Below are 16,863 nucleotides of genomic sequence, written 5' to 3' on the forward strand. Positions count from 1 at the left end.
CATCCAGCCAGCCAGAGTGAGGTCAACTCCTCTTCCTGTTCTGTTGTGCGGCCTAGTTGCCCAGCAGGTCGTAGTCGTCGAGCTTGTCGTTGTACTTCATGATGGTCCTCTTGATCTTGGAGCTGTCGACCCACGTGACAAAGTCCTCCATGGGGCGCGTGACCAGGAAGGCCGGGTCCGACACGACCGTGGGGCCCACGCGCACGTGGCCCTGCTCCACGAACGTCGTGGCCTCCTTGATGCTCTCGGCCATCTTGACGCGCACCATGACGACGGGCAGGCGGCGGCGGCAGAAGGACGAGACGTTCACCTCCTCGGCCTTGAGCAGGCTCTTCTTGGTCTGGATGAGCCCCATGTGGAAGAGCTTGTCCAGCAGCGCCGTGGTCGTCTTGACGCGGTACGGGTCGTTGGCCGGGCGCTTCTTGAGCCGCGCCACGAGCCGCGAGATGTGCCCCACCAGGCGGTTGTACTTGTGGTACTGCTCGCGGTCCGGGATGCGGTAGCGGCGGATGACCTTGATCTCATGCAGGTTGTTCTCCTTCTTCCACTCGAGCAGGTCCACCTTCCGCAGCAGCTTCTGCTCGTGGAACTTGAGTTGGCGGCCCATGGTTACTCTGCCCAACGATAGTCGCTATGTAATGGAGCTTTTCAGTCAAAAATGGTCTTGGGCTGTTACATACAAAAACCAAGTGAACCGTCGCGTTCCCCCAGGTTATGTTTCGTCTAGTTCGCGTGGTCCACATGACGCTCCCAGAGCCAACGGATCCGTAACGCGGACGGAGGGCATCCCCATGTCCGGTCATTTCCAATTGGCCGTACCCCTACCGTACCTGTACGTCATGACGGCCGCCGACGTGGACAAGAAGAGCAAGAAGAAGAAGCTCAAGGCCGCGAACGCCGAGGGCAAGGACCTCATCGCGCCCGAGTCGCACACGCCCGCGCTGGACACGAGCAAGTGGCCGCTGCTGCTCAAGAACTACAACCAGCTCAATGTGCGCACGGGCCACTACACGCCCATCGCCTGCAGCTCGAGCCCGCTCAAGCGCAACCTGAACGACTACGTGCGCTACGGCGTCATCAACCTGGACAAGCCGGCCAACCCGTCGTCGCACGAGGTCGTGGCCTGGATCCGCCGCATCCTGCGCGTCGAGAAGACGGGCCACTCGGGCACGCTCGACCCCAAGGTCACGGGCTGCCTCATCGTGTGCGTGGACCGCGCCACGCGCCTGGTCAAGGCCCAGCAGGGCGCCGGTAAGGAGTACGTGGCCGTCGTGCGCCTCCACAGCGCCATCGAGGGCCAGGCCAAGCTGGCCCGCGCCATTGAGACGCTTACCGGCGCGCTGTTCCAGCGCCCGCCGCTCATCTCGGCCGTCAAGCGCCAGCTGCGCATCCGCACGATCTACAGCTCCAAGCTCATCGAGTACGACGAGGACCGCCACCTCGGCATCTTCCACGTGAGCTGCGAGGCCGGTACCTACATCCGTACGCTGTGTGTGCACCTGGGCCTCGTGCTGGGCGTGGGCGGCCACATGCAGGAGCTGCGCCGCGTGCGCTCCGGCGTGCTGGGCGAGAACGACTCGATGGTCACCATGCACGACGTGCTGGACGCGCAGTTCCAGTACGACACGTACAAGGACGAGTCGTACCTGCGCCGCATCGTGCGCCCGCTCGAGGTGCTGCTCACCACGTACAAGCGCATCGTGGTCAAGGACAGCTCGGTCAACGCCATCTGCTACGGCGCCAAGTTCATGATCCCCGGCCTGCTGCGCTTCGCCGACGACATTGACATTGGCGAGGAGGTGGTGCTCATGACCACCAAGGGCGAGGCCATTGCCGTGGCCATTGCCCAGATGACCACCGCGGTCATGGCCACGTGCGACCACGGCGTCGTGGCCAAGATCAAGCGCGTCATCATGGAGCGTGACACGTACCCGCGTCGCTGGGGCTTGGGCCCCATGGCCCAGAAGGTCAAGGGCCTGGTCAAGGAGGGCAAGATCGGCAAGTACGGCAAGGTGAACGAGAACACGCCCGCCGACGTGTCGGAGCTGTACGGCAAGAACGAGGAGAAGAAGCCGCTGGTTGAGGAGGTGAAGGAGAAGATGGAGTCGGCCTCGGAGGAGGAGGAGGCCCCCAAGAAGAAGGCCAAGAAGGAGAAGAAGGAAAAGAAGGAGAAGAAGGAGAAGAAGAAGAAGCACAAGCGTGACGCCGACGAGGCCGAGGTCGCCGAGGAGGGCGAGTCCCCCGAGAAGAAGAAGTCGAAGAAGAAGAAGAAAAAGTCCAAGGAGACGAGCGACTCGGAATAGATGGATGGAAGATCTTTTTCTCCTCTTCACTTCCACTGCTCGGTTGTGTTCACCCCATGACTATCCTCCGGACAAAAAGGAGGTAGCCTGCAGCCCAGCCAGCAGTCTCACAAGCAGAATCGAGTGCCTCGAAGCTGCGTGTCGTGTGTATAGTGCACGCAGCTCCGCATACAGTAGTCGCTTCAAAGTAATATATATCCTGTATGTTTTGTTTATCTCTTTGCTACTACTTTCTCCACCTCGAGAAAAACGACGACTCCCCTCCTTTCTTTCCAGGCTTCGTCTTCTTCTTGTGCGCGTTGGCAGCGCTCACTTGGTCCACAAGTCGTTCGCGTTCTCGCTCCTTCGCCCTCAAGACCAGCATCTGATGGAAATGTTCACGCGCACGCTTGCAGCGCCACGCGCATTGAATCTTGACAGCGCAGGCGACCTTCTTGGCCTCGAATTGACGGTCCTTCTCGTCCTCGTACTCTTTCTTACGAGTAGCAATCACATGCGCACGAACTCCAGGGTCGGAGTGCGTGTTCTTGGGGTGTCCTCGACGCATTATGCGGCCAGTGACCAAGTCCTCGAAAATATAATCGGGTGCGTCATCTTCTTCTCCTCCATCTTCTCTTCTTTCTTGACTCTGTTGTCGTCTTCGAAGTAAACGTCGTTGGCGCCGCCATTCCTTCTCAATGCTCTCCTCAACTTCTTCTTCATCGCTTTCAATGCGTTCGTACGTCGTGTCAGGCGTCCCCGGCTCGACAATTGGAGAATCGTTCTCGTTGTCGTCGGAATAAATACTCGGGGCTCCCTTGGCGAAGACAATCGCGCGCGTCTTTCTCCTCTGCTTGGGCTTTACGCGCTTGACTCGGATTCGTTTCCAGCGGTCCGTGAGCTTCGTGACGGGAACGAGCTCCGTGATGGCGACGCCGTCGAGAACAACGCGAACCAACCCGAAACGATCTTCCGGCACCTCCACGATAATGGCCGAGTTGACATGCTTATCACCTTTCTTAGGGAATACCTTCACATAGAGACCGTCCTCTGCAGTCAGCGATTCTTCTTCTTCTTCTTCATCGTCCGATTCACTGTCGTGCTTATTCTTTGGAGGGGGTGCCATGGGCTTGAGCTGAGAGAGCATTCGAGGGAGGAATCGCTTGAACGCACCGTCCGTCGTGAACCCCGCGCAAATTTCATCCTGTCGAGCGATCTCCATGAGCTCAGCGATGCTCGTTCCTTTCGGTTCACGACGATAGTTGCCGGCGGGGAAGTCTCTCTTCGGGTAGAACTGGAACGATATCGCGCACTTCTGGGCGATACTGGGCGCTACGATCACCTCGCGACCCGGCCGACACCAACGCGGCAGACTGATGGCGCGCGTGAAGAGGTAGTGGAAGTAGTTGCGCTGAATCAACGTAGCGGCGCGTCTTCGTCGACTCAATAGGTCCTGGAAGGCGTGATACGCTCGTCGACCTCGCCACATACTCGCAATCAAAGTGGCCGAGTCGTATTCGAGCTGAGCGCGTAGCAGGAATTTCCATCGCATCTCGTCCTTCTCCATGAGGAAGCACTCGGCACGTCGTAAGCCTTGCAGCTCAGCGACCGAGAGTGTTCGAGGGTTTAGGAGGAACCCAGGAAAGACCCAGTGCTTCTGCGAGTTGAGAAACACGGGCGTGCCATCCATGATCGCCTGCGTCCTCGTAGTCACGTGCGACTCGGAGAGCTTGACGATGAAGCGGTTGCGCGTGGTCAACTCCAGTTCGAGGTCTGTGAACATTCGCTGCATGGCTTGAAGTCGCGTGTGCATCTTGCTTTGGGCCTCTTTGATCTCGTCCAGCTTGCGCGTCAGCTCGAAGTTGGTCTTGAAGAGCACGGGTGATGCTGCGAGTAAGGCAACGGAAGACTTACGTCTCTCAACGGGGGATGACTCGGGCGATTCAGTCTGTGTAGGGGTTGAGCTGTCGACAGGATGCCGCAGATACATGACGAACCACAGCGCGGGCTTCTCAGGCGCAGTCAGCAGCAAATTCACCAACGCGCGGACGACTTCGTCGATCACCATGTCGAAGTACGCGTCCAGGTTGCGCTGAGCTTGAAGGCCAAGACGAAGCTGATCTGACAGCCACTCCGACTCGGTCTCCACTGTGATTGATACAGCTGGCTCTGTGGGTTCTGCCTTCGATTGTTCGTTGACTTTAGGGAGCAGAGGCACTTTGCTGGTGTTGATGCTCCAGTTGGACTGCAGTGAGGGCTCCTCCCAGGCCAAGAACGCGTGGTCGACCTTCTTGAGTCGGCGTTCTCGACCCACGAGCTTTAGTTCTTGCTCGAGCGCGATGATCTTGCGGATCAAGCGCTTGCTCTCCAGTTCGTCTTGTTTGGTATCACGAAGAGCGCTTTGAATCACTCGTCTCTTCCTATGCATCTCGAGCATCAAGGCCTCGGACACGGTCGGCTGGAGAACATAAGCCAATTTGCACTGCAGTGAGCACAAAGCTTAAGCGTTAGACTCGAAACACCATGAAGAATGGTACAAGGAATGACGTTTACGGCTCGACGCAGGTAGTCAGCTAACCACGGTAGCGGCGATAAAGGTCTCGCCATCAGCAGTTCATTCACGGCGTCTGAAAGGTGCTGAAGCAGCTCCAACACCTCGGGATTCTCCAAGTACGAAGAGTTGGGGCGTGTGGCTGCGTGCACTCGAGGTAGAAACTTCTCCAGCCATTGCTGTCTGCGCTGCCGGCAGCGTTCCTGCTCGTGTCTGCTCAGACGCACCATCGCGACTCTCTGAGTGCTATCCTGGATACCAACCAATTCGACACCTTGCCAAGTAAAACCATCCATTGATTCATTTCACGACTACGAATACAGTCCAAGACAACATGAGAAGTCTTACACCGTAGTGGGGAACTCGAGCTCTCGCACAAAGTCCAGCGACGCGGCGTTCCTGTTCGTGGCTGTTTCTTGCGGCATCAAGTCGTGCTCCTTTAGCCATTCTTCATTGTAAAGTTTGCTGCCATATCGGACTCCTCCGTCCGCCAGGATGGTCACAATAATGTAACCTGGCCCAAGCTCCCTCGCCATCTTCACCGCCCCCAGCACGTTCAACGCGCTGCTTGGGCCAACGAAGATCCCATCGTTCCGCAGCAAGAAGTAGGCCATGTCCACGATCTCCTGGTTGGTGCCGGTGACGCCTCTGTCGATGATCGCTTGGCGGAGGTTATGCGTGACGCTCGTGAGCGCCGCCACTCCTTCGGCGATAGTCGAGCCTTTGACAGTCGGCATCATCTCGTAGCCGTCCTCCATCGTGCCAGTAGATCGGTTGTTGTTAATGAACATGGCGACGTTCGCGACCTCTGCAGGGTCAATGAGCCACACCTTCACACTCTTGTTCTGCTCCTTGAAGAACCTCGACATACCCGCAATAGTCCCCGAAGTGCCCGCAGATGTCACAAACCCGTCGATCTCTCCTCCAACCTGCTGCCAGATCTCCGGCGCAGTGCCTTCATAGTGTGCGCGCATGTTGGCGACATTGTTGAACTGGTTGGGGCAGTAGGCGTTGGGCGTCGTCTCTGCTAGCCGACGAGCTACGTGGAAGAAGTGGTTCTCCTTGTCCGACATGGACGTTGTGGGCAGGATGTGGACCTCGGCGCCCATGGTCTTCATCATCTGGACCTTCTCCTTGGCCGTGATGTCGGGCATCGTCAGCAGCGTCTTGTAGCCGCGTGAAGCTCCCAACAGAGCGAGGGAGACACCTGTGCTGCCTCCAGTCGCTTCGATGATGGTTCCTCCAGGCTTGAGCAGGCCGCGCTCTTCCGCATCCAGGATAAGGGACTTGGCGACGCGGTCCTTGATGCTGCCGCTGGGGTTGGCGTACTCGGCCTAGGCGAGGAGTTTGCATCCCGTGAGCTTGGAGAGCGTCGTGAGCTCTAGCAACGGCGTGTTGCCAACAGATGAGGGCAAGTCGTCAGAGCCGATATGCTCATAGCGTTGAGAATGGGACGGGCGACGTTGCCAGGCATGATGAACGGTGCTTGGCTTGTTTCAACGTCTGGTAAATTGCAGAATGAAGAGAAGCCTATAGATGAGACTTGGTGTGGTTGGTTACTCATCAAGAGGATGCGTCAGTCTGCAGAGATTACTTCAAGCAACGTTTAGTCAGGAGACCGCGATGACTTCTCCATAATTGACTGAAGACTAGCGAGACTGTTGTGTCTTCACCTGGGGCAGGAGACCCATTTCTATTAATCCTTACCGAGTTGTGTGGTCTCGTACGCCAGCGCTCTGCAACAGCCAGAAGCTTCCTCGATCTAGTTCTCAGCTCCTGCTGGTGCGGTTATGAAGAAAACACACTCAACTTTACACCGTGTTGGGGAACGAGAGTTCGCCCACAAAGTCCAGCGACGTCAAGCCTTCCCGCGGCAGCAGGTCGTTCTCCGCCAGCCACTCTTCGTTATACAACTTGCTGCCGTAGCGCACACCTCCGTCCGCCAGGATCGTCACAATGGTGTGTCCAGGACCCAGTTCCCTCGCCATCTTGACCGCTCCAAGCACATTCAGTGCACTACTAGGACCCACAAACACGCCGTCGTTCCTCAGCAGGAAGTAGGCCATTTCCACAATCTCCTGGTTTGTGGCAGTGACGCCCCGGTCCACCACCGACTGGCGCAGGTTCTCAGTCACGCGCGAGAGCGCCGCCACTCCTTCGGCAATGGTTGATCCGGTGGCCATGGGCACCACCTCAAAGCCGTCTTCGATGGTGCTGGTCGAGCGCTCGTTGTTGATGAAGACCGACATAGCCGCAGTCTCCTCCGGGTCAATGAGCCACACCTTCACACTCTTGTTCTGCTCCTTGAAGAACCTCGACATACCCGCAATAGTCCCCGAAGTGCCCGCAGATGTCACAAACCCGTCGATCTCTCCTCCAACCTGCTGCCAGATCTCCGGCGCAGTGCCTTCATAGTGTGCGCGCATGTTGGCGACATTGTCGAACTGGTTGGGGCAGTAGGCGTTGGGCGTCGTCTCTGCTAGCCGACGAGCTACGTGGAAGAAGTGGTTCTCCTTGTCCGACATGGACGTTGTGGGCAGGATGTGGACCTCGGCGCCCATGGTCTTCATCATCTGGACCTTCTCCTTGGCCGTGATGTCGGGCATCGTCAGCAGCGTCTTGTAGCCGCGTGAAGCTCCCAACAGAGCGAGGGAGACACCTGTGCTGCCTCCAGTCGCTTCGATGATGGTTCCTCCAGGCTTGAGCAGGCCGCGCTCTTCCGCATCCAGGATAAGGGACTTGGCGACGCGGTCCTTGATGCTGCCGCTGGGGTTGGCGTACTCGGCCTTGGCGAGGAGTTTGCATCCCGTGAGCTTGGAGAGCGTCGTGAGCTCTAGCAACGGCGTGTTGCCAACAGATGAGAGCAGGTCCACGGAGCCGGGAGTGGAATAGGACGCGTCCTGCAGCTCTGCCGAGCTCGATGTCACGCTGAACGAAGTCGCGAGGAGCTTGGGAGAGGGCGAGCAACGGCGAAGCACGGAGAGCATGGTGGACTGGTGCTTGGGTGGCAAATGGCTCAATGGAGCGGTCTCGAGATGGGATGCCGCAGATGCTTACGATGTCTACAAAAAAGGCAACATTCGCCAATGACCTGGGTGGAGCACCGGACGTCACGCCCATAGGCTGCCCAAAATCTCGGCAGATGTGCAGGACCAGTCCTGTGCCAGATGTGCACTACTTGTCGCTATCTCTAGGATTTAGTAGGACTATCGGTCGCTAGGCGTCTTCGCGGAAGAGCTCGATGAACTCTTCCAGGTCGAGGGACGCGTTGGCGTTAACGTCGAAGGCCGAGATGATGCGGATCACATCGTCCTTGGTAAGTTGACTCGACCCTCGGCTGTCGCTGTCGTAGAACCGCTCGTTGTACCGCAGCGCCTCGAGTAGTTCTCCAGCGTCGATGTCTCCGTTATCATCCGCATCATAGAGCTAGAGGAAGGCACAAGTGGGCAGAGAATTAGGACCACACAAAATCTGTGACGTGTGAAAAAGGCAACTTCAACTTGACGTACCCTGAAGAGTTCCCGCAGCTCCTGGATCTGCTGCGCCGTCAGCGTCTTCTTCTGTACGCGTCGAGTCTTCTCCACAGTCTCCAGTAGTCTACACAAGCGTAGAATATCCTCCAGCACCTCGGGAGGGGCCTCTCCGAACACGACGCCACAGAGCTCTGCCAAATCGATGAGGCCGCTCTGGTCCTTGTCGATGCTGCTGAAGATACTGCCAATATTGTCCTGCATGTGCGTCCCCGAGAAGAGCCCACTACCGTCCAACAGCTCGCGTAGAGTAATAGACCCGCTCTGGTCCTGATCCAACTTGCGGAAAGTCCGGTACACGTTGATGACGTCGTCTCGAGCGTACGGACCGAAGCGCTCCTGCCGCATGAGCGCCGCGTCCGAGCGGATACGGACCTTCTTTGCTGACTTGAGCTCCTTCTTGGGTATACTGGCTCTAGGAACGGCACGGACAGCGCCCGCCGAGCTGGAGGACGGAGTGCCTTGGCGGAGTTTCGGCCCGCGTTCTTTCGCCGTGATGGCCGACCGAGGATGCCGGCGTCGCGCTGGCTTTGGACTTTCTTGCTTGCTGTCTGAATTGTTGCTGCTCTTTGTGGACGCTGGGCTCATTGAGAGTGGATCGCTGGAGCTAGAGCTAACGGCGTCGACTGGTGTTAAGCTGTCACCGTCGAGAATGCTCGGTGAATCAGCGGCTGAGCTTGGCGATGCGGACAGGTACGTGTTGCTAGGCAGCTCGGAGCTTGGGCTGTTGTTATCATCGTGATCTTCACCTAGGAGCTCGTCGTACTGCTGACACAGTGTGGACAGGAGACTTCGTCTGGGTAGAGCACTCGTGCTGACGCTGGATGCTAATGCTGGCTCGGACGGGTTAAGGTGGGCGGTTGGTGGGGACGGCAACGCAGTCAAGGAAAGAGCTCTTGTAAGCGCAGCGACTCGCTTCGGACGTGGTGGTTTCTTGGTTAGCTTCCGCCGTCCTGGTAGATCCTTGAGCTCGAAATTCTCACGGATAATACAGCTCACTCCAAGCTTCTCGAAAAGAAATGCTGACGGCGTCAAGTCCATGGACGCCAGTGAGTTCTCCAGTCGCCGCTGTCTCAGCAGCCCGCTGCTCCCTGCGATCTGCTTGTTACTACGCCGAACGTTCTCTCGATGAAAGTGCTCGTACATTTGCTTCTCGCGGTTCAAACTCCCCACCGCCCAGTTGTCTTTGTCTGCGAATGGTAGCTCCTGCACTGGGTTCTGAAGGATAGGCAGCAGCATTCCAGGGTCATCAGCGTCTCCAGCTCCGCCGAGCACCTCAAGTCTCCCCAGCGAGTCATTCACGTCACCATTAGGATGATGTTTTGCAGTATCCTCTTCGTGCTGGTTGCCCTCCGCTCCTGACTCGTCCTGCTTTTTCTTCTTCGCCTTCTGCCTCATGACCTTCTTCATGCGTTGTTGGAACTTCACGCGCTCTTTCTCCCATGCCGCCTGCCTCGCCAGCTGAAGATCGCTCTTCTTCCACGTCGTTTTCCCCTGTAGCTGGTCGAATAGACGCTTGGTATGGTCCGCAGCTGCATCATTCTCCTCAGGCTGCTCTTCACCTGGTGCAACCTCATCGCCGTTATTCTCAACAAGCTGCTTCAGCTCGATCACAGTCGTCGAAGCGCAGGCTGTCATTTCTTGGACACTCATGCGTTGAGCCTCCTTCTCCTTGTCTTGACCGAGAGCGGGGGCGCTAGCACTGGCGATAATCGTGCTTCGCTTTTGAGCGCGCATAGCCATCGCTATGGATTGCTGCCTCAACGCAGCAGACTTGAGCTTAGTTCCCTTCAACTCGTCCCAGAGTTGCTCCGCCTGCTTCCTCTTGAAGGCTGCAGCACCAGCGACATCGACCTCCCAACGCCATTCCACTCCACTTGTCACTGTTGCCACGGAAGAATTCTGCCCAGCAATTGGCGCTGGGGTGGGCGTCATACCCGTGGCTAGACTCCCCATTCTTCGTCCTTGGAAGTCCCAAACGTACACGCCTTTGTCGCTCCCGCACGTCAACACTCCTCGAGGCTCGGCGACAATCTGCAGACAGCGCACATTACCACGATGAGCCGTCCACCGGTGCGTACACATGACGTCCGACTCGTTCACATGGAGCTGTTTCGCTTCAGGGTGACTCCCGTTGTCCGCGTGCTTGTTACGAAGGCGCTTAGCGTTCTTCCCTTGCCTCAAGAACCTCCTGCGTGGGTTGTACGATCTGTCCTGACGCGACGGCAGGTTCTCCTCACGGAAGGCTCGAACGTGCGCTGCACTTATGACCTTGGAGATATCGCAGACCATCAACTCGCCATAGAAACTCGCGACAAAGAGCAGGAAGCGACCCCGATCAATACCCTCAGCTAACAATTCACCGCCAGTCTCATCGTAAAACGTGCGACAACAGGTGACAGCGCTGTTGAGCTTGGCAAGCGTCAAAGGTGAAGACGGAGGAGGCGGAGGTTCATCAGGAGACCCCATAGCTGCGTCTACAGCAGAAGACTCGGAGTCGCTCGGTTGAGCGTCCGGGTCAAATGACACGAAGTTAAACCCTTCGACACCAGCTTCTGGTGCTTCATCGGACGAGGGCACTGCTGGTATCTCAACTGGAGTTACGGGCCGAACTGGAGTCATGTGGAACGGGTAGAAGCACAGGAGAAGCGTCGTGGGCTTTGAAGGCGTGAGGCTCCACAGACACACTTGGCCGCTTTCGTGTCCCGATAGAAGCAGCGGATACGGCTCAATAAACTCGAGGACGTTTACTTCACTGGTAGCATGAGAGTTCGTCGCTGTATGTGACTGTGACGACGCGTTGAAGGACACTCCAGTAGCTGGAGGCGGTGCCGCTAGCGTGTCCTCAAGCAGGAAGTAAATGTAGTCCCAGATTTTGATAGACCCATCGATGCCTCCGCTTGCAACGAGGCTGAGCGCGTGACAGTACGCGAGACACTTGATATCGCTGTCGTGAGCGTCTGTGATGCAGCGTAGCAGCACGTTTCGAGCTGCGATTCCTCCTCCGCGCGGCGCGTCATCGTCATAAAGTCGCAGTGAGCGGTCCCACGAGGCAGTGAGAACCGTGTGGTCTTCCTTGCAGTACAACAACGCCGATACTTGCTGCGCGTGAGGCGTCCATCGTGCGAGTACAGCTCCATTCAAATAATTCACCACCGCCAGCTCCCCATTCTGCGCTCCCACGATCAACTTCCGCTGGCGCGAGTCGAGATCTACCTGCGTAATGTCCGCCCCGACCAAGTCTCGGTACGTGCGAAGCATGGCACCGGACGCAGCGTCCCAAACTCGAACTTCTCTGTCTGTAGCAGTCGCGATTGTATGCGAAGCCTCGTTGTACAGAACTGCGCTGGCTGCGAGCACGCGCGGCTTCACGCGCACTCGTCGAAGCAGCTTAACCTTGTGAACTCCAGCCACCAGCAGGCTCTGACCATTGTTTAGCACCGCTAGGGAGTGCGCTCGCCACGGATACCGACTCAAGTCACTGCCCAGGCGAAAGACCTGCAAGCAGCGTCGACTGCTGTTCAACTCAGCGTCCGTACTCTCGACAGATAACACGTTAGCCAGTGTCCACCATCGGAACCAGCCTTCGTCGTCCACCGTGATGCATTGATCCGCCAACATCCTAGTCCCCGATGCTACCGCTTTAGAATTCTTCATAAGGGCTGAAGCTGCAGCGTAAGTTGCGGATGGAATGAGCTGGATGCAACATACAGGAGAACCGTGACCCGAAAGACGAAACACTGGCGTCGTGGCTAGCGCGGAGATCTCCCACCCGAAGACTTCGCACTCGAAGCCAGCACTGATGAATACTTGGGAGGATAACTTTACCAGTAAGCGGACTCCTCGACGATGTCCCTGGCGAGACGCGCGCGTCTGCAGTGTGTGTGTGTCCCAGAGGTAGATCATGTTATCCATCCCACAGGACAACACTGTGTCGTCGTTCAGGATCAGCAAGTCCTGCAACAGGTCCGAGTGTTTCTTCAACGTCGTCACAAGCCGCACTTCGCACGTGCCGACGCTCGATTCTCCTCGAGACTTGGCGTTCCCCGCCTTCACGCTGATAGTTTGAGAGCGCGTGACCTGCCACACGGAGATCATCAAGTCCGCTGAGATGGAGAAGAGCTGCTGCGTCTTGGGGCTCCACTCCAGTACGCGTTGAGGACGCGGCGTGTGAACAATCGCTAGTGGTCGTGGCGTCTCCATCGCGCTCGTACTGCACGCAGTCAACAGCGTTGAAGACCAGAACGTGAGCTTTAAATCCCCAGCCGAGACTGCGAGTAGATCTAACCCAGCCAGGTACTTTATCGCTTGAACAGGTGAGCGTTCCGAGCTTACTTCGTCCTGGTCTCGACGGTATCCCGAGATGTAGCACAGCGGGTGGAACTTGTTCACTACGGGCAGAGTTGGCGTGAACGAGAAGGTCGAACCGATGGCTTCTTCAGTAGTATTCGACTCCGCGTTTGTATCTTTCTCTCCAGAAGCTGCTCCACTCCCGTCCTTGACGTTCTCATCGCTCTCAGGAGGGAATAAACCCGCAGGGTCTAGCAATTCCACCACCGGACGAGAGCTTTCAAGCAGCAAAACCCTCCGAAACTCGGGCAGATATTCAATCCGCTTTGGAGGACGATTCACTGCGGTATCCACGAAGCGCGGGTGCTCTTCGTACTGCAGATCTCGTAGCTGTGCCACAGTCCCCGCCACGTCGTCGTTGCCTCCGCCCGAAGAGCCCATGCCGCCCTCGATGATGGCGCTCGTGAACTCCTCCCACTCCATCGTTCCGTCTCCGTTGACATCCACCTGCGCGAACAGCTCGACCAGGTCTTCGATGAAGTTGACGACGCTCTCGGGCTCCCAGCTCACGCGGTCCAGCATGACGTTGACGAACTCACGCAGCGAGAGTCCGCGTCCTGCGCGGTCGAAGTCTTCCTTGAGTAAGGTCAGGTCCTCCACCTGGAGGCGGACCATGATGCCCAGACATGCTTGGTACTGCAGCAACGCCGCTGCCATCGTGCAATAATGTGCCCTGGTGTTTTGCACTCGAGCAAGTGAGGGAGCGGACTCGCACCGTTTCACTTCATTCGTCAACGCGAAGGCGTCGATGCTGGACGAGGTCCCGTAAATTTAGCGGAGACCATCGCACTAATTGTTTGTCGTGAAAGGATGGAGGCCACGACGAACGCGGCTGGGCGTCCTCCACGCCCGCGCGCCCACAAACCAAGCTCTCATGGAGCTTGGTCCAGTACCTACTCGCCGTACGCGGGTCCCGTGCGCGCGAGTCCGCGCACTGCCAAACTCGCCCATCAAGACCAACAAGACCACGTCCAACCACCTCCTGCTACGAGTCGACCGAAACGACCCCTTTCGGCGTCGCAAGTGGCCTCCACCCGGGTCGCTATGACGTCCCCGCGACCGAACTCAGCACGACCGGCTCGACCGAATAGCGCTACGAAGACGCGGTACATGCAGCTCGAGACGATCGCGTTCCCGATGCAAAGTCCAACGGCTGAAGAGTTTTCGGAAACGTGTGAAGCTTGCTTATCGCCGTCTCCTTCTAGTCCAGAGGCCGGAGTATTGCAGGAAACCGACTCGGCCGCGCTGCATATGAAGCTTCAGGCGCTTCTGGAGATGTGGGGCGAGGAACAACTCGGATTCCGATCATGTGTATTGTTTTGTGAGACCACATTTCGACAAGCCAAAGGTGTGTAAGTTTTTAGATTTTTTTGCGGCGGTGTTTGATTATTGTTTAATCTCTTGTCGATTTTTTGTTTTAGCTTTGGCGAGCAGGATGTCTCGCCCCAACGCGTTCATGTCAGCGGTGGCATACTCCTGCCTTTGTCAAATGGGGTCCGTTCTTGACGAGAAGTACCCATTTCTCAACAATATTATCGACGAGCTCGGTGCTGCGTTGTATTCCAACTTCACGGACCTAAAACGTCATATCGGACAAGAGGATCAAACGCAACACCAGTCCGCTATCTTCTTCGAGCACGGCAAGCCTTGGTTCCAGGCTTTTCTAATGCAGAAGATGCGGTGCAGGAGCATTCAGAGCTCAGCGGATGCGTCCAAGAATGAGGTTCAGCTGCTTACAGAAATGCTGCAAGAGGCTCGAGCTGCCAATTCGAGCGCTGTGGTGACTGCCGCGGCAGCGTTTCAAGTGCCTCAGCGACGCGGTAAACTGGAGGAATATTACACCCCGCCAGCTCTGGAGCTGGGCGATTTGGGCCTGGAATCGCTGAGTAGCAAAGTGCTGAAAGCTTTTACCGCTTTGTCGGACGCCGATGCTCGACATTTGCTGGCGCTGTTACTGGAGAATGCAGTGGAACGGGACATGCCCAAGCTGCCGAACATGATGGCGACCACTGTCGGACACATGAAGGGACAGGATCGACGCGAGTTTCTGCGAGAATGTTTTGACTACGTGACGCCAAGTGAACTCCAGGACGCACTACACGAAAGGGATGAAATCAACGACGATAAACGATATCAAGCGTTAGTGGGGGATCTACACGAGTTACTGCAGCTACAGCCACATGAAGATGGCTCGGAGATGAAGAATAGCCCGTCTAATAGCGTGGCATTATTCCACTCGGAGGAAGCTCGGATCGGCAAAAGAGTCCACGAATTGGTTGAACTGGTGGAGGACGTCGCTACGGAGGTCGCGTTCTTTGAGCCGAAGCACCAAGCGCTGTTCCCTCATTCAATTCTACAGAGACTGCGTATGTACGAGTGCCCCATGAAGCGCTTGAAGAAAGAGCATGAGCTTATGCAGCGGCAGCCGCGACAAACTGAAGACGAGGAGAAGCCCCAGTGCGAGTGCGTCTGCGGACGACATCGGCTCATAGACAGCGATGGAGAAGATGCGAAAGAGGAGGAGGTTATCCCCGCACAATCAGAAGAGAAGGAGCCACAGGAAGAGGAGGACGCGAAGAAACAAAAGTCGCGTCGTAAGTCCACACTGAAGCGGCCGCTGTCTGCGCCTTCAGGCCGTCGGAAGAACGCGATCAGCTTCAACACGCGCTACGGATCTCCACGCAAGTCCAGCGCATCCATCCACGTCTTCCCACTAGCAGAAGTGTGCCACCTCTTGTCTTCCATCCTGCACCTTCAGTTCTCGCGAGAGGCAGCCGAAGCTCCCTCGAATGCTGGGAGCGGAGCTGTCTCGACTCTCACTTTCGACGATCACTGGGCATTTCTGCGGTACGATTCAGCCTCGCGGACCTTCAAGACTCTCGCGAAGGACTACTTGATACGCAAGTACGGCATCAAATCCATCGCCGTCATGCACACGCTGCAGCTCGAGCGGTCGCTGTTGCACTATACTGCCAAGGACAACCACGTGCGCTGCGAGCTCTTCAGCTGGTTCTTCGGTGCCGACAAAACCCGCCATCAATCCAAAGACCACGCGTTCGCCTTCTTCCAGAGACTGGTTAAGAGCATCCTTAACCTGTACGCGATCAAGAAGACGGTGCGATCCAACTCGATCACAATAACGGCCTCAACTCAACAGCTTCAGCCTCTCGCGTACTCCGCGTTGATCACCATGTGGACCGAGTGCATTGGCGACGGCGAGCCGACGAACCCTCGGACGATACCGGCGAGTCTCGCTCTGGAGACCTGTAAGCAGACTTTCCCGCCCGCAATGCAGCGGAATAGCCACTTCACCTTGTTCAGGGAGAAGCTGCATCGGCGAAGTGTAGAGCAGAAGACGATGGACCTCGAGGAATTCTTCCAGGGAGCGATGACGGCGTGGCAGTTGGTGTTCGATGCGCAGACGGAGGAGGCCACGAAGACGCTTGAAGGAGCAGGGACGCTGGATCTGGAGGGCTTTGCAAAGTGTCTTATCACGAACGGCCTGGAGTTCACGACAGGCGAGAGGTACGAGCTGTTCGACCTGCTGACCCAGGACGGCGACGAGAGCGTCATCTCGAGCAAGAAAATGGTGCAGTTCCTCATGGAAGCCAAGTATCTGCGGCCGGCAGCGCAGCCGTCGACACTCACGCTACTTGCAGGCTAAGAAACACGGATCGTATCATTTGTGCTACAAAGCTACCCGCTCAAGCACTTCCCGCCGTACGCCGGCGGTCCGCACTATCTCGTGCGTCCGATTCATCGCCAAGAACCGCAGACGACTTGCAAGTGTCGGTGGGATCGAGGACATGCCAAAACCATTTTTCCAGGCACCTTTAGACATGACATTTTCAGAAGATTGCTACCTGTAGTACCGAATAACCTTAGTTATGGGATACAACTTGTTAAGGGATACAGGCCAATTTGGCCAATCAAAAGGCACAAAAGGCATCGTCTTTTTATAACATTTCCCGGTGTTACAGGGCACGTGTTGCTGCTCCAGACTGGGGAACATGTGACGAGGCTGAAGCTCCAGAACTCCTCCAGACTGAGCTCCAGACTCTCCAGAACTGAGCTCCAAGACTTGTCCAGACTAGTACAGCAGGTTAAGGGGTGAGGAGTTAGCTAGGGTATACACTCCGGTTAGTATTGC

General features: G+C 56.9%; 7 protein-coding genes across 7 annotated transcripts; 2 read left to right on the forward strand and 5 right to left on the reverse strand.

The window, feature by feature from the left end:
• Positions 1 to 64: 64 nt before the first annotated feature.
• On the reverse strand, positions 65 to 607 carry PHYSODRAFT_258892 (hypothetical protein; the record flags this gene model as incomplete). Its single annotated transcript, XM_009536266.1, has 1 exon — positions 65 to 607. A coding segment is annotated over one exon (543 nt), but the record flags the coding sequence as incomplete, so codon positions are not given.
• A 232-nt stretch (positions 608 to 839) lies between these two features.
• PHYSODRAFT_258871 (hypothetical protein) lies at positions 840 to 2,303 on the forward strand (the record flags this gene model as incomplete). Its single annotated transcript, XM_009536267.1, has 2 exons — positions 840 to 2,088; positions 2,119 to 2,303. 2 exons carry the CDS (start codon positions 840 to 842, stop codon positions 2,301 to 2,303), a joined length of 1,434 nt encoding a protein of 477 aa, XP_009534562.1.
• A 226-nt stretch (positions 2,304 to 2,529) lies between these two features.
• Positions 2,530 to 5,063, reverse strand: PHYSODRAFT_523944 (hypothetical protein; the record flags this gene model as incomplete). The annotated part of the gene is made up of 3 exons (XM_009536268.1): positions 2,530 to 4,230; positions 4,501 to 4,764; positions 4,836 to 5,063. The coding sequence occupies 3 exons, from the start codon at positions 5,061 to 5,063 to the stop codon at positions 2,530 to 2,532; spliced, it is 2,193 nt and encodes a 730-aa protein (XP_009534563.1).
• Positions 5,064 to 5,177: 114 nt separating this feature from the next.
• On the reverse strand, positions 5,178 to 6,307 carry PHYSODRAFT_318314 (hypothetical protein; the record flags this gene model as incomplete). Its single annotated transcript, XM_009536269.1, has 2 exons — positions 5,178 to 6,167; positions 6,296 to 6,307. The coding sequence occupies 2 exons, from the start codon at positions 6,305 to 6,307 to the stop codon at positions 5,178 to 5,180; spliced, it is 1,002 nt and encodes a 333-aa protein (XP_009534564.1).
• A 337-nt stretch (positions 6,308 to 6,644) lies between these two features.
• Positions 6,645 to 7,820, reverse strand: PHYSODRAFT_523024 (hypothetical protein; the record flags this gene model as incomplete). The annotated part of the gene is made up of 1 exon (XM_009536270.1): positions 6,645 to 7,820. The coding sequence occupies one exon, from the start codon at positions 7,818 to 7,820 to the stop codon at positions 6,645 to 6,647; it is 1,176 nt and encodes a 391-aa protein (XP_009534565.1).
• A 229-nt stretch (positions 7,821 to 8,049) lies between these two features.
• Positions 8,050 to 13,370, reverse strand: PHYSODRAFT_305140 (hypothetical protein; the record flags this gene model as incomplete). Its single annotated transcript, XM_009536906.1, has 2 exons — positions 8,050 to 8,259; positions 8,343 to 13,370. The coding sequence occupies 2 exons, from the start codon at positions 13,368 to 13,370 to the stop codon at positions 8,050 to 8,052; spliced, it is 5,238 nt and encodes a 1,745-aa protein (XP_009535201.1).
• Positions 13,371 to 13,523: 153 nt separating this feature from the next.
• Positions 13,524 to 16,377, forward strand: PHYSODRAFT_521866 (hypothetical protein; the record flags this gene model as incomplete). The annotated part of the gene is made up of 3 exons (XM_009536271.1): positions 13,524 to 14,061; positions 14,135 to 15,079; positions 15,155 to 16,377. 3 exons carry the CDS (start codon positions 13,524 to 13,526, stop codon positions 16,375 to 16,377), a joined length of 2,706 nt encoding a protein of 901 aa, XP_009534566.1.
• Positions 16,378 to 16,863: the final 486 nt, after the last annotated feature.

Source organism: Phytophthora sojae (assembly GCF_000149755.1).
Source record: "Phytophthora sojae unplaced genomic scaffold PHYSOscaffold_9, whole genome shotgun sequence".
Classification (NCBI taxonomy): domain Eukaryota; phylum Oomycota; class Peronosporomycetes; order Peronosporales; family Peronosporaceae; genus Phytophthora; species Phytophthora sojae.